The 22,947-nt window shown below is 47.9% G+C and overlaps 1 protein-coding gene and 1 long non-coding RNA gene across 2 annotated transcripts; one reads left to right on the top strand and one right to left on the bottom strand.

The window, feature by feature from the left end:
• Window positions 1–479: 479 nt before the first annotated feature.
• On the bottom strand, window positions 480–1,910 carry LOC116969620 (zinc finger protein 239-like). The gene is made up of 2 exons (XM_033016448.1): window positions 1,710–1,910; window positions 480–1,541 (listed from the first exon to the last, which is right to left on the bottom strand). The coding sequence occupies exons 1-2, from the start codon at window positions 1,797–1,799 to the stop codon at window positions 489–491; spliced, it is 1,143 nt and encodes a 380-aa protein (XP_032872339.1). The 5' UTR covers window positions 1,800–1,910; the 3' UTR covers window positions 480–488.
• A 5,997-nt stretch (window positions 1,911–7,907) lies between these two features.
• Window positions 7,908–22,325, top strand: LOC116969621. Its single transcript, XR_004410860.1, has 4 exons — window positions 7,908–7,986; window positions 9,502–9,559; window positions 15,285–15,290; window positions 22,315–22,325. It is a non-coding gene; the product is annotated as an uncharacterized LOC116969621 (long non-coding RNA).
• The last annotated feature ends 622 nt before the right edge of the window (window positions 22,326–22,947 follow it).

Here is a 22,947-nt window from a genome sequence, read left to right as displayed (position 1 = left end):
TGCAGAGATGGGTAACCAGAATGGTTTAAAAACAAGGAACTGCAGATGCTTGTTTACAAAAAAAGACACAAAGTGTTGGAGTAGCTCAGCGGGACAGGCAGCATCTCAGGAGCGAAGGAATGGGTGATTGAAGAAACGACCCGAAACGTTACCCATTCCTTCCAGCATTTTGTGTTTACCTAAACAGCGCCTATCTATCCACGTGGCGGTGTGCCAGCAGGCTGGAGGAGTGGGCAAAGGACTTGCCACAGAGCGGGCAGGTGAATAGGCGCTGGCCGGTGTGGACTCGCCTGTGCTCCAGCAGGTGGTCAACGCGAGTGAAGCCCTCACCACAGGACGGGCAGGGGAAGGGACGCTCACCACTGTGGGTTCGCAGGTGCTGCCACAGGCTGGACATGCGGTTGAAACCCTTGCCACACTCAGCGCACACAAAGGGTCTCTCTCCGGTGTGTATCCGCTGGTGCTCCCGCAGCCCCCATGCTCTCTTGTCACAGTGGGAGCAGCTGCTCGACGGCGTGGGTCCGCCGGTGCTGCCGCAACCCCCGCGAGCTGTCAAACTCCTCACCGCAGTACGGGCAGTCGTAGGGCTGACCACTGGTGTGCACACACTGGTTAGACGGGGCACGGGAGGCCATGGCAAAGGACTCTACACACACCGGGCTGGGGACGGGACGGTCGTCGGCGTGCACCCGCTGGTGGGACAGCAGCCGGGTGGAGCAGATGAAGCCCTTGCCGCACTGGGCGCATGTGTAGGGACGCTCGCCGGTGTGGGTACGCTGGTGCACCAGTAGGTGACTGGAGCGGGTGAAGCCCTTGTTGCACTGGGCGCAGGTGTAGGGGCGCTCGCCAGTGTGGGTGCGCTGGTGCACCCGTAGGTTGCTGGACTGGGTGAAGCGCTTGCCGCACTGGGCGCAGGTGTAGGGACGCTCGCCAGTGTGGGTGCGCTGGTGCACCAGTAGTTTGCTGGACTGGGTGAAGCCCTTGCCGCACTGGATGCAGTTGTGGGGATGCTCGCCAGTATGGGTGTGCTGGTGCTCCAGCAGCTTGCTGGAGGAGGTGAAGCCCTTGCCGCACTGCGCGCAGGTGTAGGGGCGCTCGCCGGTGTGGGTGCGCTGGTGCAACAACAGGCTGGCGGAGCAGATGAAGCCCTTGCCGCACTGGGCGCAGGTGCAGGGGCGCTCGCCGGTGTGGGTGCGCTGGTGCAACAGCAGGTGACTAGACTGGGTGAAGCCCTTGCCGCACTGGATGCAGGTGTAGGGGCGCTCGCCGGTGTGGGTGCGCTGGTGCAACAGCAGGCTTGCAGAGCGGGTGAATTCCTTGCCACACTGGGCGCAGTTGAAGGAACGGTCGCTGGTATGCACACGCCTGTGCTTCTTCAGCGCTGTTGCAGACTTGAAGCCTTTGCCGCAATCGGAGCAGGTGAAGGGCCGCTCACTGCTGTGCACCCGCCGGTGCACCTGCAGCCCCGACGACTGGACAAAGTTCTTGCCGCAGGTGGAGCAGCTATAGGGTTTCTCGCCCGTGTGCACCCGCCGGTGGATCTTCAGCTCATTCGCCGTCTTGAAGCTCTTGCTGCAGTCGGAGCAGGTGAAGGGCCTCTCGCCGGAGTGCACGAGGTTGTGCTGCAGCAGGTGGTTATAGCAGGTGTAGCGCTTGCCGCACTCCGAGCAGTTGAAGGGGCGTTCTCCCGTGTGCATGCGCCGGTGGACCTCCAGCTTGCTCGGGTACTGACAGGCCTTGCCACACACGTCACACTCATAATGCTTCTCCTTGTTGAGCCCCGTCATGTGGTCCTCCATCGAAGCTCAGCTCCTCGAAGCTCAGCCCGCACACCGAGCATAGGGGGGAGGGGCTCACCGGCAACCTGGCCACCCTCAATGGCCGCTCACGTCCACATCAACGGCTCCTAAACCCTGCAGGAGGGGAACACAGAGGGTCAACAAGCTGGCAAACAGGACATTACTAGCACATATTGGGTGCGTTTATGGCGGAGGAAAGCATTATGTAATTCTGCGCAGCACAGTGGCGCAGCGGTACAGTTGCTGCCTCACCGCCAGAGACCCGGGTTCGATCCTGACTACGGGTGCTGTCTGTGTGGAGTTTGTATGTTCTCCCTTTGACCTGCGTGGGTTTTTATTCCGGGTGCTCCGGTTTCCTCCAACATTTCAATGATGTTCAGGGTTGTAAATTAATCGGCCTCCACAAAAAAGCTAAATTATCCCCAATGTTCGTAGGATAGTGCTAGTGTACGGGGTGATCGCTGGTCGGCGCGGACCCCATGGGCCGAATGACCTGTTGTTTCCGCGCTGCATCTCTAAACTAAACTAAACCAAAGAAGGGTCTCGACCCAAAACGTCACCCATTCCTTTCACCACAGATGCCGCCTGACCTGCTGAGTTACTCCAGCACTTTGTGTCTATCTTCTCCACAGATGCTGCCTGACCCACTGAGTTACTCAAGCACTTTGTCATAGATTCATGGAGTGATACAGCGTTGGAAAGAGGCCCTTTGGCCCAACTCGTACCCGCACTCCTAGATCCCTCGGCTCTACACATTCCGCAAGGCTCAGAGTTCAGAGTCCTAATGAGATCACACCTGGAGTATTGTGTGCAGTTTTGGTCCCCTAATTTGAAGAAGGACATTCTTGCTATTGAAGGAGTCCAGCGTAGGTTCACCAGGTTAATTCCCGGGATGGCTGGACTGTCATTTGTTGAGAGAATGGAGCGGCTGGACTTGCACATTCTGGAGATTAGAAGTATGAGATGGGATCTTATTGAACCATATAAGATTGTTAAGGGTTTGGACACGCTAGAGGCAGGAAACATGTTCCCAATGTTGGGGGAGTCCAGAACCGGGGGCCACACAGTTTAAGAATAAGGGGTAAGCCATTTTGAACAGAGACAAGGAAACACTTTTTTTCAGAGAGTTGTGAGTCTGTGGAATTCTCTGCCTCAGAGGACGGTGGAGGACGGTTCTGTGGATATTTTCAAGAGAGAGCTAGATAAGGCTCTTAAAGATCGTGGAGTCAAGGGATATGGGGAGAAGGCAGGAACGGGGAACTGATTGGGGATGATCAGCCATGATCACATTGAATGGCGGTGCTGGCTCAAAGGACCAAATGGCCTCCTGCACCTATTGTCCTTGTCTATTGCCCCAGCGCCCCGCCATTCACAGTGAAGACCCTGCCCTGGTTTGTCTTCCTAAACTGCAACACCCTCCCCACCCCCAAACAATGTGACCTCCTCCCTGTGGCTCCCTGCCCCTTACCCCTGCCGCCTCCTGCTCCTTACCCCCCTTTGCTCCCTCCCCCCTCCTCCCCAACCCCAAACAGTTCGGTCTGTTTATCGAGCAGTTTATCAACAGCTGACTCCGGTAAGGATAAAGGCGGTGGTGTGTGCATATATGTGTGTAACTCATGGTGCACCACCACTGACATTGTTGAGACTTTTTGCTCCCCGGACTTAGAGTTTATTACAGTGAAATGCAGACCGTTTTATCTGCCAAGGGAGTTTACAGTGGTGTTCCTCACTGCTGTTTACATACCACCGCAAGCTAACGCTAAACTAGCACTGGCTAGTCTGCATGATGCTATCCACCAGCTGAAAAACAACCACCCAGACGGCGTGTTTTTAATAGCAGGAGACTTCAATCACGCCAAGCTGAAGACTGTAATGCCAACATTTCACCAGTTTATTGATTTTCCGACCAGAGGAAACAATATCTTGGACCAGGTCTACTGCAACATTGCCAAGAGCTACAAAGCGTCCCCCTGCCCCCATCTTGGCCGATCCGATCACATCAGTCTGTACTTAACACCTGCATACAGACCCCTCATTGCAAGGACAAAGCCAACAGTTCGCACCATCATGGTCTGGCCAGAAGGAGCCATGGACAGGCTACAGAACTGCTTTGAGTACACTGATTGGGACATCTTTAAACAGGCTGCCACTCACAACAACCACACAGACCTCAACACCTACACCTCATCAGTATTGGATTACATCACCTTCTGTATGAACAGTGTCACCACACAGAGGACAATACTGACACTCCCCAACCATAAGCCATGGATGAATGGCACTGTAACTGGTCTGCTGAAGGCCCGGGATGCAGCTTTCCACTCAGGTGATGCAGAGGCCTACAGAACAGCAAGGTCCAGTCTGAGGAAGGGCATCAGGGAAGCAAAGCACCGCTACACGAAGCGTATCGAGGAGCATTTTAACAGCTCAGACTCTCGACGCGTGTGGCAGGGCATCAGAACCATCACCGGCTACAACAGCTCCACACACGCACAAAGCTCATCCCTCCCTGACGACCTGAACTGTTTTTTTGCCAGGTTTGATTGCGCCGACAGCAGTGACAACATACGGGCACAGCAGGGACCCTCACCACCGGTGCTGACTCTGAGCCCCCACGACGTGAGACGGACCCTGCAGCACATCAACCCCAACAAGGCCACCGGACCTGACGGAGTACCAGGGCGGGTTCTGAAGCACTGCGCAGGGGAGCTGACTGCGGTGCTCACGGACCTGTTTAACACCTCCCTGCTGCAGGCCTCCGTCCCCACATGCCTCAAGACAGCCACAATCATCCCTGTGCCAAAACAATCAGCCATCAGGTCCCTCAACGACTATCGGCCAGTGGCGCTGACACCGGTGGTGATGAAGTGCTTCGAACGTCTGGTACTGGGACACTTGAAGAACAGCATCCCCCCCTCCTTAGACCACCACCAATTTGCCTATAGGGCAAACAGGTCGACGGAGGATGCAGTGTCACTGGCCCTCCACTCCACCCTGACACACCTTGACCAGCGGGACAGTTATGTGCGGATGCTATTCATAGATTATAGCTCCGCCTTTAACACGATCCCCCCCATAAACTAGTCACTAAGCTGGACCACCTGGGCCTCAACACACACCTGAGCAGCTGGGCCCTGGACTTTCTCACCGGCCGACCACAGACTGTGCGCATGGGGAGGCAGGTCTCCTCCAGCATCACCCTGAACATCGGTGCACCACAGGGCTGTGTGTTGAGCCCCTTCCTCTTCTCCCTCTACACTCTCGACTGCAAACCCACCCACGAGGCCAACACCATATTAAAGTTTGCAGATGACTCCATCGTGGTAGGCAGGATCACGAGTAACAACGAGGCCGCCTACAGGACAGAGGTAGAGAACCTGGTGAGCTGGAGCCGTGAGAACAACCTGATCCTCAATGCAGCAAAAACAAAGGAGATGATCCTGGACTTCAGGAGGAGACCGAAGACCTTCGTCCATCAGCCCATCACCATTAACGGCGAGACAGTGGAGGCTGTGCAGAACATCAGGTACCTCGGGGTCAACATCAGCCACGACCTGACCTGGACCGTCAACATCACGGCGACGGCCAAGAAAGGACTTCAAAGGCTTCACTTCCTGAGGTGCTTGAAGAGGGCACGTCTCCCACAACAGCTGCTACAGGTCAGCCATCGAGTCAGTTCTCACATACTGCATCACAGTATGGTACTCTGGCTGCATCGCAGAGAACAGGAAAGCTCTCCAACGCGTCATTAAAACTGCTGAGAGGATCACTGGCACCCAGCTCCCCAGACTGGAGGACATCTACCGGACCCGCTGCATCCGGAGGGTCAAGGGCATCATTAGAGACAGCACACACCCTGGACACTGCCTCTTCACCCTCCTGCCCTCAGGAAGACGATACAGGACACTGAGCGCCCGCACGACAAGACTGAAAAACAGCTTCTACCATAGAGCTGTGACACTACTGAACTCTATCCCCCTCCCACACTGATTCCCCCCCTCTCTCTCACACACCCGCCCATACTCCTGTATGTTTATAGTCTAATTTTTTAATAGTTCTTTTTTTAAACGTATTTTTATACTAATATTCCTGTGCAGCTGGAGGACTGCTCCAACAGAATTTTGTTGTCTTGTACAATGACAATAAAGATTTATCTATCTATCTATCTCTACCCCCACCAGCCTCCCTGCCCCATTCCATGACTCACTTGACCCGTCTCTCCCCCCACCCCCCCCCAGTTCCCTGCCTCCATTCATCCCCCTCGGCACCAAACCCACTCCCCCTTGAATACCTCCCCCTCCCTTTGCTCCCTGCTTCCCCACGCTACTCACTTCACCACCTTTTCCCGTCTCTCCCCCCTCCCTCCCCTCCCCCGGACTGTCTCCTCTTTCTCTCTCTCTCTCTCCCATTATTCCTGCCCCTCTCAGCCCCCACCGCTCAGATATCTCTCTCTCTCCCGAACTCTCTCTCCTCAACTCCCCCCTCCCTGTCTCTCCCTCCCTTCTCTCTCCACCTTCTATATCTCTGCCCCTCCCTCTCTCTCCCCCTCTGTCTCTCTACCCTCTCCCCCTCTCTCTCTACTCAATCTAGGTATGTTGCAAAACCTACCTGAAGCGTCCTTGAAAATCTTCCGTTGCGGGTGTGCGCGATTTTGGCGCCGTTTAGAGGGGGCGGGTTTAAAACGCGATTTTCTCTAAGCTGTTCCAATCGAAAATGTTCAGCCTAGTTAATTATTAACGAAAAATCGCTGGAAGACCCCGTCGCAAAAGCTATTAATAGGTTTAAAGGCCTTGAATAATAGTTATAGTAGTTTAAAAATCAATCTTTAAACCCGCGACCGTCAGCAACCGCATGGTCTCATAAAGCAAATAGCAGAAGTTAGGTTGTATATTTTTACATTAAAAAGGGCTTCTAAAGATCCCTTTATACAAAGTTTACTATTGCGAGTAGCTCAATTTGGCCCCGTTATATCGCGCAGTATTTTTCTCGGCATTTGGGGCACAAATCTACCGCAATGTGAACGTTCTAAACCAGCGCGTTCCACAGGGACCCACTGGAAAGCTGATTTAAATGGGCATTTATTTACAGCAATTAAACACTAAATTCCTTCCATTTGGCCTATAAATTAATGTAAATGAGATTTAAAAATCATGTTTTATTGTGAATTATTTGTGAATATTATTTGGACATTTAGGCTATTTAAAAATGTTAATCATTTATTAAGAAATGGATAGATGTTTAGATCTAGTAATTGAAGTCTGAAATTAGCTACAATTAGGTAACTAACTAATTATATGCTTTAATTTCAGGTCATCCAAGTAAGATTATTTTATATTTGTTTCAGAATGCTTCAATCTATGATAACTGAAAATTTCATTCAGTTCTCTTAATTTTTAAGAAAGTTATGGGCTTTTGACTGTTCACGATCACAGCTTTTTTGTTATGTCCATAGAAAATCAATAGGGAACAAGATGCTCATTTCCCAGTATGAAAATGGCCATAACTTTTTAAATACTTGAGATATGAAAGTGAATTAGGTGTCAAATTAAACTTATTTTTATGCTTTATCTGATGGGATAAATTACAGACTTGATTTTTAAAATCTCAAAATTTTGTAACATTGCTACTCAATCCACCTCTCTCCCTCCCCACGCTCTCTCCCTCTATCGCTCCCATCTCCCTCCCCACTCTCTCTCTCTCTCCCTCCCCCGGACTGTGTCCTCTCCATCTCCCTCTCTCTCTCCATCTCTCTCTCTCTCTCTCACCGTTCAGTGCGGATCGGCTCCATCTTGGCCGCGACAGATGCGTCATTTCCGGGCTGAGGCCGCCCCGCAGAGTGCGGGGCAAAGGGCGTCCGGGGCAGCGACGTCATTTCCGGGCTAGGGCCGCCCCGCTCGAAGGTTCTCGAGAGGCGGAGGGAGAGAGAGGGGGCATGAGCCCGGAAATGACGTCTGGAGATAGTGAGAGAGGAAGAGAGAATATATAGAGAGGGAGCACTTGGTTTAGTTATTCCTATTATCTTGTTATTTTGGGCGAAGTTTATCCCTCTTTTCACTTGTATTTTTGTTACTATTTTCGTTTTTGTTGCTATTGTTGTGGGCGACGTTTTGATTTTGTTCTTCAGTGAGTGGAGCAAGCTGCTGACCTTAACTGGGCTGGTGGGCACCTGGATCAGGATGGAGTGCAGGTAGAAATGAGTTTATATTGGGCATAGACACTGCGGGCCAAAGGGCCGGCTCCTGTTTACTACTCTGGGTTGTGTTTTGTTTTTGTTTTGTGAACAGTGCAGGTGTAGTCCATTCGGCCCTTCAAACCAGCACCACCATTCATTGTGATCATTGGGGGAGGGGTGGTGTGGGATTGTGGGCGTCCATTCCTCGTGGGGCAAGAGGAAGAGAGAGAGGGGGGGGGGGGTGGGTTTGCGAGGAGAAGTGTCATATCTAGCTCAGATTTAATTTAATACATTGTGTTCTTGGCTTTGATAGCAATTGATTTCTATGTTTGCGGCATTTAACTACAGAGTTCCAATGTCTGTTTGTGAAAAATATGGTTGAGAAGTGATTGCTTATAAATTAGATAATTAGTACAGGATTCTGCCAGTAAATGGATATGTTAAAGAAAAACAGGTGCTATCAATGTGAAACAAAACGATGATTGCTGCACAATGTACAGTGGATCATTAAGTGTATCCATTGAATACTTTCTATGTCCAACATCTGTCAGTCTTGGTGGAACACACCTGCCTTTGACAGACAGACAGACAGACAGACAGACAGACAGACAGACAATTAATTTCCAGGATAGGAATTTGGGTTCAGTATATTGGGGATTTATTTTCCATTCATGTTGTTCAAGAAGGAACTGCAGATGCTGGAAGATCGAAGGTACACAAAAATGCTGGAGAAACTCAGCGGGTGCAGCAGCATCTATGGAGCGAACAGTCTGAAGAAGGGTTTCGGCCCGAAACGTCACCTATTTCCTTCGCTCCATAGATGCTGCTGCACCCGCTGAGTTTCTCCAGCATTTTTGTGTACCTTCTTATTTTCCAATCATGACTGATCTCTGCCTCCTAATCCCATTTTCCTGCCTTCTCCCCATAACCCATGACTCCTGTTCTAATTAGAGTTCGGGTTGTTACGAGGATGCTGTTTGAATCATAACTCCGTGGTGTTTTGAGAATTTGAAAGTTTGCACCTTAAGACGTAGGTGCTGGACTTCGACTTAAACTTAGTTCCTCCCACACTGTTGAGTTCATTGGTCAGCAAGCTTTGGCCATTCTGTTCGGTCGTGTGCGCCATCTTCCACCCTCGATAGGTTTGTGTCCCGGGCTTCCAAATCCTTCGGCAGTGTTCGACTCCATATGAGTTTTGGTCGGCCTCTTTTCCTTCTTCCGTCAGGTTGGCATTGCTATTTTAGGTGCCCGTTCTGGTGACATTCTGAGTACATGTCCTGCAGATTTCATCCTGCGTATCTCGATGTCCTGGCTGAGAGGCTTTGTTGCAGTTTCCCAGTAGACAAATGCATTCTCGGGTGTCTTTCCTTTGAGAACCAGCAACTTACAAGAGGTACAGCTGTATCAATTGCTGAACTGAAGTATGGGCAATCAGTAGTGGTATTGCCAGCATGAATATTGACTGGGAATTAATTATTTAAAATGTTAAAATTATTAAAATTATGTATATTTTTGTCTTTGTAAACGCAGTACAAAGGAAGAAATGAAGAAAGCAAACACAAGTAGAATATCGAAAATCATGAACTTGGTGGGTAGTGATATAGATACACAAATTGTTTTAATATCAATCCATTTGAATAACATTCATATCAATTTGTAAACTGACGTTTTCAGTTAATGTAAACGTAATTGATTAATTCTAAACTAATGGTATCTATAATATAACGCAGGCAAAGTTCACAAGTTATAGGAGTAGAATTAAGCCATTCGGCTCATTGGGTCCACTGCCGTTCAATCATGGCTGACCTCTGCCTCCTAATCCCATTTTCCTGCCTTCTCCCCATAACACTTGATACCTGTTCTAATCAAGAATTTGTCCACTGACTTGGCCTCCACAGCCCTCTGTGGCAATGAGTTTTACAGATTAAATACCATCTGACTAAAGAAGTTCTTCCTCACTTCCACCTCCTCTTTCTAAACGAGTGCCCTTTAATTCCGAGACTATGAAACTCTGGACCTAGACCAGTGGCGGGGAACCTGCAGCCTTCTAGACCATTAAGTGCGGCCTTTTGAATGAATCCAAATTTTGTAGAACAAATTATTTTATTTGTATTAATATATTTTTGTTCGTCTTTTATTTTCACTTTAATCTTAAAATGAACGTATTTAAAATACTAAAGAGTAAAAGAAGATTCAACGAAATAATCCGCCACGACTGACGGCCACAATTAAAACAATAGTAAGTCATGAGGGTTATTTTAACAAAATAATGTACATTTTGAAGTATATCTAATTGAAGTTTCTTGGATTTGGCCGTAATATATTACAGCTAACTTAATGCGGCATTCCAACATGAAAAGGTTCCCCACCCCTTTCCTAGACTCTCCCACCATTGGAAACATCCTATAGCCTGGGACTGGATGTCAATATCCCGACGGGCTTTGGGAGGATGCTACTAGCTAGAGACAGACAGAGCAAAACGGTGGGAACAGGAGAACAAAGAAATATTGTGAAAATGGTCACATGATGAACATCTGGTGAGAACAGAACTGCACGTAATTTCATTGCTCGGCAGTTTGGCCTTGAGAAGATAAGGTGTCTGGGAACGGCCATTTTACAAAGGAATTGTATGATGAGAATGAAAATATGAACAGGCAACATAATCAAGACTGCTGAGAGGATCACTGGCACCCAGCTCCCCAGTCTGGAGGACATCTACCGGACCCGCTGCATCCGGAGGGTCAAGGGCATCCTTAGAGACAGCACACACCCTGGACACTGTCTCTTCACCCTTCTGCCCTCAGGAAGACGATACAGGATACTGAGCGCCCGCACGACAAGACTGAAAAACAGCTTCTACCATAGAGCTGTGACACTACTGAACTCTATCCCCCTCCCACATTGACCCCCCCCCCCTCTCTCTCACACACCCGCCAATACTCCTGTATGTTTATGGTTATAGTTAAATTTTTTAATAATTCTTTTTTTTAAATTGTATTTTTATACTTATATTCCCGTGCAGCTGGAGGACTGCTCCAACAGAATTTCGTTGTCTTGTACAATGACAATAAAGATTATCTTATCTTATCTTATCTTAATTAAGAACTCCCCAGCCTGAGAAGGAATGAAGGTGCGTTTTGTTTATTTAGCACTTGGATGAGTGCCAACTCAAAATTATCGACTTTAGAATTGTGAGAGCGTTGGGTTTGAACAAAGGCTTCCTTTAGGAGATTGAAGGAAAATTAGTATAAAAGAAGGGCGGTCCGAGACATGGGCAGCGACAACCCGGGAACAACCATCACAAGAAGGAGGGACCCGAGTTCAAAGCTCAGAGAAGACAAACCCCCTACCAAACAGAGTGAATCTGTCCAATTCATTCATAGGGGCTATATCTGACTTTGTGATTTAGTTTAAGAAGTGATAAGTTGAAATAGTAAAGTCAATGAGAAGTTATTAGAAGTCAAGTGTTTACATGCATGTTTTAAGTTTCTCGAGTGTTAAAAAAGATTAAGTTGTACTAAACGAAATTAAACCTCGGTTTCGAGTCTTGTTCGACACATCAGTTGATACGCTGCCGTGAAGAGAGAGTGGACGCTGGCGCGCTTTAGCTGCTGCTGCTCTCTCTTCACATTGTGTTTTTGATTTTTTGTTTTTGGACTGAATTCTGTTTTTAATTTGTGTTTCTGTGATGTCTTTATTATTTATTTTATTCTGATTATATGTTTTTTATTCCTGTTAATCTCTGTAAGGTGTCATTGAGATGTCTGAAAGGCGCCCAAAAATAAAATGTATTATTATTATTATTAATAGGGTCACCAATCCTATCCACATTCACTCTATCTATGCCTTTCATTATTCTGTAAGTTTCAATGTGATACCCCCTCATCCTTCTAAACTCCAGCGAGTAGAGGCCCAGTACTGTCAAACGCTCACCATGTGCTAACCCACTCATTCCTGAATCATTCTTGTAAACCTCCTCCGGACACTCTCCAGAGCCAGCACATCCTTCCTCAGATATGGTGTCCAAATTTGCTCACAGTACTGCAAATGCGGGCTGACCAGCGCCTTTTAGAGCCTCAGCATTGCATCTGTCCTTATAGATCCTTATGGAGCCTCAGCATTGCATCGCTCTGCTGCTCCGTGCCGATGCAGGCTGCATCTGATCCACACGCATGGCCAGTGGGTTGGAGTTGCAGGGGTCAGCTTGACCAGGTAACGTGTCGATGCCCTCCACCATTGCTCCACTGCTCCGTGCCGATGCAGGCTGCATCTGATCCACACGCATGGCCATTTGAAACGGCTCCTGATCTCATTGGAATTTGGAAGGGGGAAGAATGTAGAGAGAGGGAAAGCAAGGGTTATTTGAAGTCAATATTCATACCGCTGCCCGAGCGAAATGTGTGGTGCTGTTCCTCCAATTCGTGCTGGGCCTGACTCTGACATTGGAGGAGGCCCAGGCCAGAAAGGTCAGTATGGGAATGGAAGGGGGAATTAAAGTGTTTAGCAATTGGGAGATGAGGTAGGTTTAGGTCAACTGAGCGGAGTCGAGGATCGAACCTGGGTCTCTGGCGTTGTGGGGCAGCAACTCTACCAAGTGTGTCACTGTGCCCCCCTTCTCCTTATGAAAACCCAATCACAGATTAGACAACCGGTTTGCAGAGCCTAGTGTGACTATTCTCACGGTGTAGTTGCGTTTTTTTAATGGAAAGTCTTCCATTATCTAAACTCTAAAACAATATATTATTATCTAATACTAATTAAATTATAGCATTAAGAAATGGAATTAGTCCAAATAATGCATAGAATAATACAATATGGTGATTGCCATTAGAGCTAAATATACAAAAGATATTTTGCAAACTATGACTTACACCCTGCACTATGATGTAAGTTGATTGGAAAAACTCAATGACTTGTTTTCAGAAGAATTTTGATTTGTACAATTAGTTTGTACTTTTGGTGATAATCAGAAAATGTTATTCTTCAACTTTTAACTTGGTATATTTCTCATTTATCCTTTTTTGCAGGACATCTCAATCAGGATGTTTGCCAGTAATTGCCACCATTGCTGGCAAGCGCGAGAGTAACCAGTGATACCTGGGTTACATTTGTGCTCATCTGGAAGTGAACCGTTCAATCATTGGCAGGTATTCCGTCCATTAATCTTTAACGCTGTGCCTTTCGTTCTGAAATGTGTTTATCCACATTTAGCTAAATGGGAGGATTCAATGTCCATGCTGTTGGGTTGTAAAATAGCCAAGTGGAATATATTCAGTTTTCAGTATTTACTTTAATGTCATTTTAACTGAGTACTTACATCGACAGATGAAACGAAAAATTATAAGGTGTTCTTCCACTTTTGAGTGGGGCCTCACTCTTATTGATGGAGGTGGCCTAGGATTGGAGCGTCACTCAAGGAAAAGGGGGTTCAAAGATACTAGCACCCATGACATTTGGGTGGCCTTGGTCGACTGAGTGCATGTATTCGGTGGATCAGTCGTCCGATCTGCACTAGTTCTTGCCAACGGTAGGAGACCACATTGGGAGGCTCAGTGTGGTGGATGGGGTTGGTTGACGTGCGTGTGAGCCCCTGCCTCAATAGACAATATGTGCAGGAGAAGGCCATTCGGCTGATCATGGCTGATCATCCACAATCACCATCCCGTTCCTGCCTTCTCCCCATATCCCCTGACTCCGCTATCTTGAAGAGCCCTACCAAGTATCTTGAAAGTATCCAGTGAACCGGCCTCCACCCTCCTCTGAGGCAGAGGATTCCAGACACTCACAACTCTCTGTGTGAAAAAGTGTTTCCTCATCTCGTTCTAAATGGCATACTCCTTATTCTTAAAGTGTGGCCTGGGGTGGAGGATTGCAACCTTCACGTAGTCCGCCCTGTTTCGACTGATACAAATCAACTTGACGTGCACAAACGGAAGAACAAACTTTAGGCTGTGCACGCCACACGAAAGAAGAAGTAGAAAATGTGGCCCCTGTTTCTGGACTCCCCCAACATTGGGAACATGTTTCGTGACTCTAGCTTGTCCAAACCCTATATAGTCTTATATTTTAAACTTTATAATATAACTAGACTAAGTGGGACCCGTTGGGTCCCATGTTCACACGGGAGGGCTGGTCCCCCGACGCAATATTCCACCTCTCCACCAATTCCAATATTGGTGGCCAGTGGGGGGGGGCTTTCTGGAGTGCTGGTATGTGGGTGGCAGCTCAATCCCGCAAGCCTGATCTGCTGGCAGCTCACTCACGGCTGGTGGGCTGGCAGTTGGCTCATGACTATTCCTTGAAATTCCATTTCAAGCAGGATGCAAGGCCACCAAATTCAAATCCATGTTCCTACCATTTCAAGTAAGGGGCAAGGCCACCAAATTCAAGTGCAGTTTCTTACCACTATGAGCAGGGTGCAAGGCCACCAAATTCAAGTGCAGTTTCCTACCACAGGGTGAAACCACCATAAAACCACACAAAACACCAAAGTCACAGCTCAGTAGACATTCAGTGTGTTCAGTTGATTCACTGCTCAGACAGAGTTGTGACCTCTTCCTCCCCCATCATGCAGCGACTGAGCCACACCTACACTTCCGGGTTTTATAACCCCTCCCCCTCCCACCGGAAAAGGTGTGACTTTCAGGGTTGACAGGAGAGATATTCTCAACATTTTTAAAACACTAATAACACTTTTATTTTTAATTGATGGGAAGAATTCTCTGCACCTGCCCGGCGGACAGGGACTGAGTAAGATGGCCAAAAATCACAGCCGTAAGTCGTAGTGTTATATCTAAAATCAACATACAGTGCAAACAGGGAGTAAGTGCATTTGCAGTAGTGCCTTTTAACTAAGTCAAAGCACCCAAGCCGCCATTTGCAATAAGTAGTGCCTCTCAACTTCAAGCCAAAGCACCCAAACAACTATTTGCATGCAGTGCCTTTTTACTTCAAACAAACAATATTTTCATTTTCAAACCACATTAAGGGGACTCACAGTTGTGTAGATATTTGTTCAGTGATATTCAGAGCTCAGAGAGACGTGACCCTTGGCTTCATCCATCTTGCAGAGACCGAGTGTGGCACACCACTTCCTGGTTTTATAGTCCCTCCCCCTCCCTCCAGCAGGGGCAGCAGAGAGAATGGTGATTAAAAAAAATAAATTAATATCTCTTTGATTTGTCATCGATGCGGAAAAATCCTCCACACCCGTAAGGCAGACGTGGGGCTCTGAACGAGGTGGCCAAAAATGACGGCCGTAGGTGACGGCGTTCTGTCGGAAATCGCAGCATAGTGGGCCAAAAGCGGTCAAGATCAGAGTTTTAGTGATATAGATGTGGAACTGGATTATAATATAATCTGCAGTGGAAGGGCATCCAGAGTCCCTGGATGGACGTGAGTGAGGGGTATAGCACCACCTGCGGTCGCAGGAGAAACTACCTTGGAGGAAGAGGTGATTTGGGTGTCATTGCCTCGGGCAATCTCCCCTGTACAGATTCCAACCTTGTATTTCCTCAGCCCTGTACTGCTCCTTACTATCTCCTTCCCAAATCCCCCCTCTCCCCTGCCCCCTCCCTTCTGAGCTACATCTGAGATACCTCTCACACTCTTCCACACATCAATAACTTTCAAATCCTAGGCCCCCATTCCCTCATCATCACCATGGACCTTCAGTCCCTTTATAATTCTATTCCTCACTGGGAAAGTCTTGGAGCCCTCGCGTTCCTCCTCCAGAGACCCATTCAGTTCCCATCTGTTAACACTCTCCTCCACCTGGTGGATCGTGTCCTCACTCTCAACATCTTTCCTTTTGACTCCTTTTACTTTCTTCAAGTTAAAGGTGTAACCATGGGCAGCTCCTTAGTCCCAGCAATGCATTTCTTTTCATTGGTTATAATGGTATGATTAAACGAGAACTTACCAGTTTGAAGTTTGATCTTTATTTTATGAGGAGTTATGATGAGGGATTACGTGAAGACCTTGCCAGCACGCTAGCGCTTTTTCTTCAAAGCAGCGGTGTGGAATCACAGAAATAATAATTGAAATAAACATAGTAAGATAAGAAGAACTAGGATACCAGTTGACCTTTATAATTGAGGGCGGGAGCGGAGGGCACGTAATCCCTCATCGTAACTCCTCATAAAATAAAGATCATACTTCAAACTGGTAAATTCTCGTTTAATCTTACTATTTTACTTCGGAGTCACGTGAGTGACTACGTGAAGATTTTAAAGCTCTGTGATTTCAAGCCATGTAACAGTCCATGCTTCACTCACTGCCGAAGTCATCCAAGGGAGGAAGTATGGTATCGTAATTAAACATGAATCAATGTTTTAAAAATAATAACAATATTTATTTATTTTTTAAAACAAAGAAAATAATGCTCCCCCGGGCTAAATTATATATTTGTAGAACTTAAAATTCTTTCTGCAAACACTGCAGGTTTGGCAATCGGCTTGTTATAAAATATTTGGGAAGTCCTTTCCGTAGACCATCCTGCTGTTTCCAGAATATGGTCCATTGGTACCTCCATATTTCTGGCCGCCGATGTTGCTGCTGCCCTAGTGGGGTGAGATTCAAAATCGTCAGTATCCATCCCAGCAGCTCCCAGAACCTGTCTGAGCCATCTTGAGATGGTTTGTACTAACACCCGACCATGTGGCTGTTTGAAGCTAATCCATAGTGCCATTTCGCTCCTTCTTAAGGCTTTAGTTGAGCTAAGATATAGCAGATGTGATGTGACACACAAACAGGTGGGTACGCCCGGAATTCCATCGTCAGTCCCGAAGTTCCCGGTCTGTTCTGCATGACCAGCTCCAAGATTCTGAATGTTATCTGGTCAGATGATGTTACCATATTGTCCAGCCCAAAGGGTCCAGTCCAGATAGTATAGGGACTGGACCCTTTGGGCTGAGACTGAGGCCATCAGCATAACAGTTTTAAGGGTGAGCTGTTCCCGAGAAACAGCGATCAGGCTGGTGACCAACCCCTTAGTAATGACAGGACGACACTGACGTCCCAGATTTGGGTGTACCTTGGTCTAGGGGGATTGGTGTTATAAATACCCCCTCATTAACTTGGCCACCAGCCGGTGTGATCCTATGGACTGCTGTCCTGGTGCCTGCCATAGATAGGCTGACAGAGCACTCCTGGCACTATTAATTGTGCTATAACACAGTCCTTCATCGAGGTGAAGGCTGGATAGGAACTCCAGGACGTTCGTAATTGTAGCTGTTCTGTATGCTACCCCAGTCCTTGAGTATGTTTCCCACTTCCGTATGCTGGAGAGGTACTGCTTCTTGGCCGATTGTCGGTAGGCTGCAGTGATCATGTGCATGGTCCTGTCCGATAATCCCAGATCCAATAGAGGCATTTTAAAATTCTGCAAACCAACAGATTTATCCTGTCATGGCACAGATGACATTCGCCCGTAACAGGATGGACCAACAGATCTGGTCTTTTGGAAATGGTCATGAGTGGTTCAGTGACCATGTCGAGGACCACATTGAACCATGGCTGTGTAGGCCAGTTGGGTACTACCAAAATACCTGAAGCTGAGTCCATTTGTATTTTGCGTAGGACCCGACTGATGAGGCAGAAGGGGGGGGAAGGCATAGAAAAAGAAATTTCCCCAATTCAGCGAGAAAGCGTCTATCGCTGCTGCCTCAGGGTCTGGTTCCCAAGCGACATATGTTGATAACTGGTGATTCAGTCGGGATGAAAAGAGATCGATATCAGGTGTTCCATATCGCTTTGTAATTTCAGCAAATACTTTAGGGTTCAAAATCCATTCGGTGTTGTCATTAAATTTTTGTGACCTGGTGTCTGCCAATGTATTGAGCTTACCTGGTAGGTAAGTTTCTGATTGCCAAATATGTCTGTCGACACACTATTGCCAGATTGTGTTGACCAGATCGTCATACGATATCGATCCACCCATATGGTTAATATAAGCCACCGCTGTGTTGTCAATTTATAGGCGGACAGGCAAATGGTGCATAGCGGAACAGTAAGCTTTTAGCCCATAAAACGCACCCAACATTTCTAAATAATTTATACCCAGTGTCTGTAGTCGTGATGATTCTTGTATGTTCCATCTGCCACCATTACTGGATATAATGTTAGTTGCTCCCCAACCCTGCGCACTGGCATCCGTTTGTATCGTGATTGCTGGGTTACTGATAACGATGGGGCTGGAACTATGCCAAACGTTTTCTTTCCACCATTGTAACTGAAATTGCTTTCGCTGGTAATTGCATGGGTCGATCAAAATGACCTGCATGTTGTTTTAACGCTTGCACATTTGCCCTTTGTAAGTTTTGGTAATGCAAAGGTCCAAGTTGAGTAACTGAAAATGCTGCTACGAGTTTCCCAATTACTCTTGCCACCTGTCGAATAGATGGTTGATTAGTACCTATCAATTTGTTGCAGGCTTGCACCAATTCTGCTGCTTTGTCTTTTGCCAACGGCACATACATGTGGACAGAGTTAATTGTGATTGCCAGATAGTCCATAGTTGTGGATGGCGTCAACTTAGATTTATCTGGATGTATGACAAACCCCAGAGTTTCAAACAAATGCTTGGTAACTAATACCGCCGATTTAGCTAATTGCAGGGTTTTACCCACTATCAAAATATCATCAAGATATGCCATGGCAATATGTTTTTGTTTTCTTAGTATTGCCAAGGCCGGTTTTAATATCTTGGTAAACAGTCTTGGGGCTGATGTTAACCCATTAGGCGACGCTTTATACTGCCATTGTTGCCCCATCCAGTTAAACTTTAGGTATCTACGATGATCCTTATGAATGGGTACTGAATAGTATGCATCATTCAAATCGATGCATGCCATGAAGTATCCTCTGGAGATTAATTGTTTGGCAGTAACAAATGTTTCCATTTTGAAATGTATATACCTGACAAAAGCATTCAGTGTTGTCAAGTCCATGATGATGCGACACCCACCATCTTTCTTGGTTTTTGTAAAAATATTTGATACAAATTCCAATGAGTCATGTTCTGTTTTCTCTATGACTGATTTTGTATGTCACCTCACCAGTTCAGCATGTCCCTCGTATGTTTCCCTTTGTGAGAGTGCAAACTCCCTGTGAGGTACATGTTGAACTGGTGGCATACCTTTTTGGATGAATTCAATTTTGTATCCCTGAATACTTTGTAGTATATATTTATCAAGAGTGATAGTCCTCCATGCTTCCAAAAACAGGTGTAACCTTCCCCCTGCAGGCCTTGCACCTTTTATGTTCTGTAAGGAACAAGACCCACCTACCTCCATGGTTACCGGTAGTGTGTTCATTTCCTGGGTTTCTGTTTCTTTGTCGGTCGAGGTGTCGGTGTGTGGGGTTGGCGCATCTTCCATGGGGTCCGCTCTAGGCCCTGGCCTAAAAAAGACCTCCGGGGATGATGTGCGGCCCCCATGCTTTGACCAGCACCCTGGTGTTGACGCCTGCTCGTGGAAGCATAGGGGTGCTGCCGCCTGGGTTGTGTGGCTTTCCTCGTTCCTGGGCCTGCCCTCATGAGTCCAAGTGCTTTCGACTCCTCATCCAGATCTTTAACTTGTTTCGCCAAATCCTTCCCAAACAGCAAGATGTGTGGTTGTGCAGTTGCAGATTTGCACAATCCTGCAAATTTGGGATTGAGGGCAGGTCTGATGGCATCCTTCTGCAGGCTGTTTATCTCATACTGTGTGCTACACAGTAGAGCCAGAGTGTCCTGCTGATTATCGGTCATTTCGACCCCATCAACTGAGCGAGCATAGGACGTGATAGCTGACGTCAGGAGCTTTAAGATTTTCTGGAGCTTCACCTCCAGGGTTCTTATGCCCAATCCAATGTACCCCCAGATTTGTCTGTTAACGGCCAGTACATTGAGTGAGATGCAGTTCTCCGGAGGCGTGTATCTGTCCATAGCCTCATTGACTACCTGTTCCTGTAGCGGGTTGAATGACAGGTAGTCTATACTGGCCGCCAGTTTCGACTGCAACGGCTGTCCCGCTCGTGGTGTTACCGCGTACCGGTTGACCACTCCCAGCAGCTCTTCCTGGTCCTGCAACCCCAGCACACTGCTGGTGTCTTGAGCCACGGACCCCTCTTCTATGCCAGCCCAGCCCTGGCCCCCAACGCTCCCCTCTGTCGAGGGAGATGCGATGGACAGCGCCGTATATGGTGCTGTTGTGGGTGTGCGTGCACTCCCATGGCGGGCTTGCTCCATCTCCCGGAGCAAGTCCCGCTGGAGCATCTGCTCCATCAACCGCTCCATGTGGGATAAACTTTGCTGCTCTCGGGCAGCGCGTCTTCCTGACCGGACTCGTCCGAGTCTATTGGCCGGACCGACTTCTGCTTCGCCTTGCCTCCAACCCGCTGCGGTGGTTCGAGCTGAGCAGCTTGCGGCATTGGGCTCGGCTCTACAGAAATTGCGTCGGTGACTGTAGACCACATCGAGTGGGGTCCAGGTGCTGCCGGTCGCCAAACTGCTGGAACCCTCCTGGGCCATCACAGTCAGACGGGGTGCGACCTTCTTTGGTTTCCTACCCTTGTCCATGTTCTGTAGAAGCACATAACACAACAAGGGATTGGCAATAACGACCTCAGAATAAGTTTTACCTGAAGTGTCCGTTTTAAACTCTATTGCGGGAGAGCTCGTTCCCCCGCCCGTCGCTGTTGCACTGCGTGAGACGCTATGACGCGCATGCGTGCTGGCGGGGTCTTCACGTAGTCACTCATGTGACTCCGAAGTAAAATCAAACAGTCCTTATTGCAAACATACACTTCTTCTCCACTCTCTCTCCACTGCATCGGGGCTGCCTGCCTGCCTCCTGCACCCATACACAACTTGCTGATTTCATTCACTTTCCCAGTAACTTCCACCCCATCCTCAAATTCACTCGGAACATCTCTGACATCGCTCTCCCCTGTCTTGATCTCTCCGTCTCCATTACAAGGGACAGATTATTGACAGATATCAACCACTGTACACACACACTGACTCCCACCGAGTATACATCATCCCACCCTGCCTCTAGCAACGATGCCATCCTCTACGCTCAATTTCACCATCTCTGTTGCATCTGCTCTCAAGATGAGGCTTTCCACTCGAGGACATCCTCTTTCTTTAGCAAATATGGTTCTCCCTGCTGTCGTACGTATATATGATCCTTCACCTGTATCTCCCGTGTCCTGTAGTTCTACACTCACTCCACCTCTCCCCAAATGAACAAGGATAGAGTTACTCTGCTCCTTACCTTTCATACCACCTGCCTCCACATCTGTCATTTCAGCCGCCTATATCACCACTACCAGTCACCTCTTCCCATCCTTATCCACAGACACTGCTCCCTCCACACTCCTTCGTTCCCACCCAAACCATCCCCTCTCAGGTATTTTCCCCTGCAACCGCAAGAGATGTAATACCTGTTCCTATACTTCCTCCATATATACCCTGCAATTCAGTTCTCATTCCCTCCCCCCCCCCCCCCCGGCCACAGACGGAATAAGCATAAAGCTCCCCTTGTCCTAGTCCTATGCTTTTAATTCCACCAGACTTTGCAACTTCCCATCCCCACACCTTTCCGCCCAGACTGCTCCCTCCGCAACTCTTTGGTTCACTCATCCTTTCCCACCCGAATGACCACCTTTCCCGATATTTTCCCTGCAGCCACAGGAGATGCATCCTCTCCAAACTTACTAATCATGCTTTTGTACATTAGACGGGAATGTACTAGGCATGATTAGTACGGTTTCAGATGATACTAAAGTGAGCAGCTTCATACTCAATGAAGGTGGTAATAGAAACATAGAAACATAGAAAATAGGTGCAGGAGTAGGCCATTCGGCCCTTCGGGCCTGCACCATTCGCCATTCAATATGATCATGGCTGATCATCCAACTCAGTATCCCGTACCTGCCTTCTCTCCATACCCCCTGATCCCTTTAGCCACAAGGGCGACATCTAACTCCCTCTTAAATATAGCCAATGAACTGTGGCCTCAACTACTTTCTGTGACAGAGAATTCCAGAGATTCACCACTCTCTGTGTGAAAAATGTTTTCCTCATCTTGGTCCTAAAATATTTCCCCCTTACCCTTAAACTGTGACCCCTTGTTCTGGACTTCCCCAACATCGGGAACAATCTTCCTGCATCTAGCCTGTCCAACCCTTAAGAATTTTGTTCTTTCTATAAGATCCCCCCTCAATCTTCTAAATTCTAGCGAGTACGTCAAAAATGACAGCTGGATCTTGATCAGCTGGGCAAGTGGGCTGAAGAATGGCTAATGAAGCTTAATGCAGGTAATTGTGAGGGAGGTTTGCATTGTGAAGTCTAACCAGGGCAGGATGAATGGTGGGGCTCTGGGAAATGTAGAGCAGAGGGCTTCTAGTACAGCTAAACGGTTCCATGAAAGTGGCAGCCAGCATAGGTAGCTAGGGTGGTAAAGAAAACTTTTGTTACATTGGGCTTCATCAGTCAGGGTGTTGAGTATAGAAGTTAGATATTATAATGCGATTGTGCAAGACATTAATGAGCCTACATTTAGAGCATTGTGTACAATTTTGGTCAGGGATGTCATTAAGCTGGAAAGAGTCCAGAGAGGATTTACGAGGTTGTTGCCAGGACTCGAGGGCTTGATCTCGGAGAGGGAATCTAGGGAGAGATGGAATCGAGGTATTTGGAGATTAGTTCAGTGCAGCAGTGAGAAACAATGGGTTAGCCAAGCCAGTCCAATCTGTGGATTTTGGGACTGAGACCATACGGTTGGAGTTGTGGATGGGAAATTAGCAGCGGTGATGACCCACCCAAACCATCACCTCCCTCCCCAGGTACTTTCTCCAGGAACCAGAGGAAATGGAACACTTATCCCTATACTTCCTCACATCCATTCAGGAATCCCATATCCTTCAGGTGAGATGAGGTGTCACATGCACCTTCGCTAACCTCTACTGGCCCGGGACCGTTGGAGACAG

Source organism: Amblyraja radiata, unplaced genomic scaffold (assembly GCF_010909765.2).
Source record: "Amblyraja radiata isolate CabotCenter1 unplaced genomic scaffold, sAmbRad1.1.pri S89, whole genome shotgun sequence".
NCBI lineage: Eukaryota > Metazoa > Chordata > Chondrichthyes > Rajiformes > Rajidae > Amblyraja > Amblyraja radiata.
Note: the sequence above shows the minus strand (reverse complement) of the source record. Positions and strands in the feature narration are given on the sequence as shown.

Bases quoted from the DNA above. Each gene is read 5' to 3' on its own strand.
- LOC116969620 (XM_033016448.1), bottom strand. From the start codon at position 1,799: ATGGAGGACCACATGACGGGGCTCAACAAGGAGAAGCATTATGAGTGT. The intron at 1,542-1,709 runs GTCCACCGGCGC...AATGAGCTGAAG, and splicing joins AGTACCCGAGCAAGCTGGAG to ATCCACCGGCGGGTGCACAC.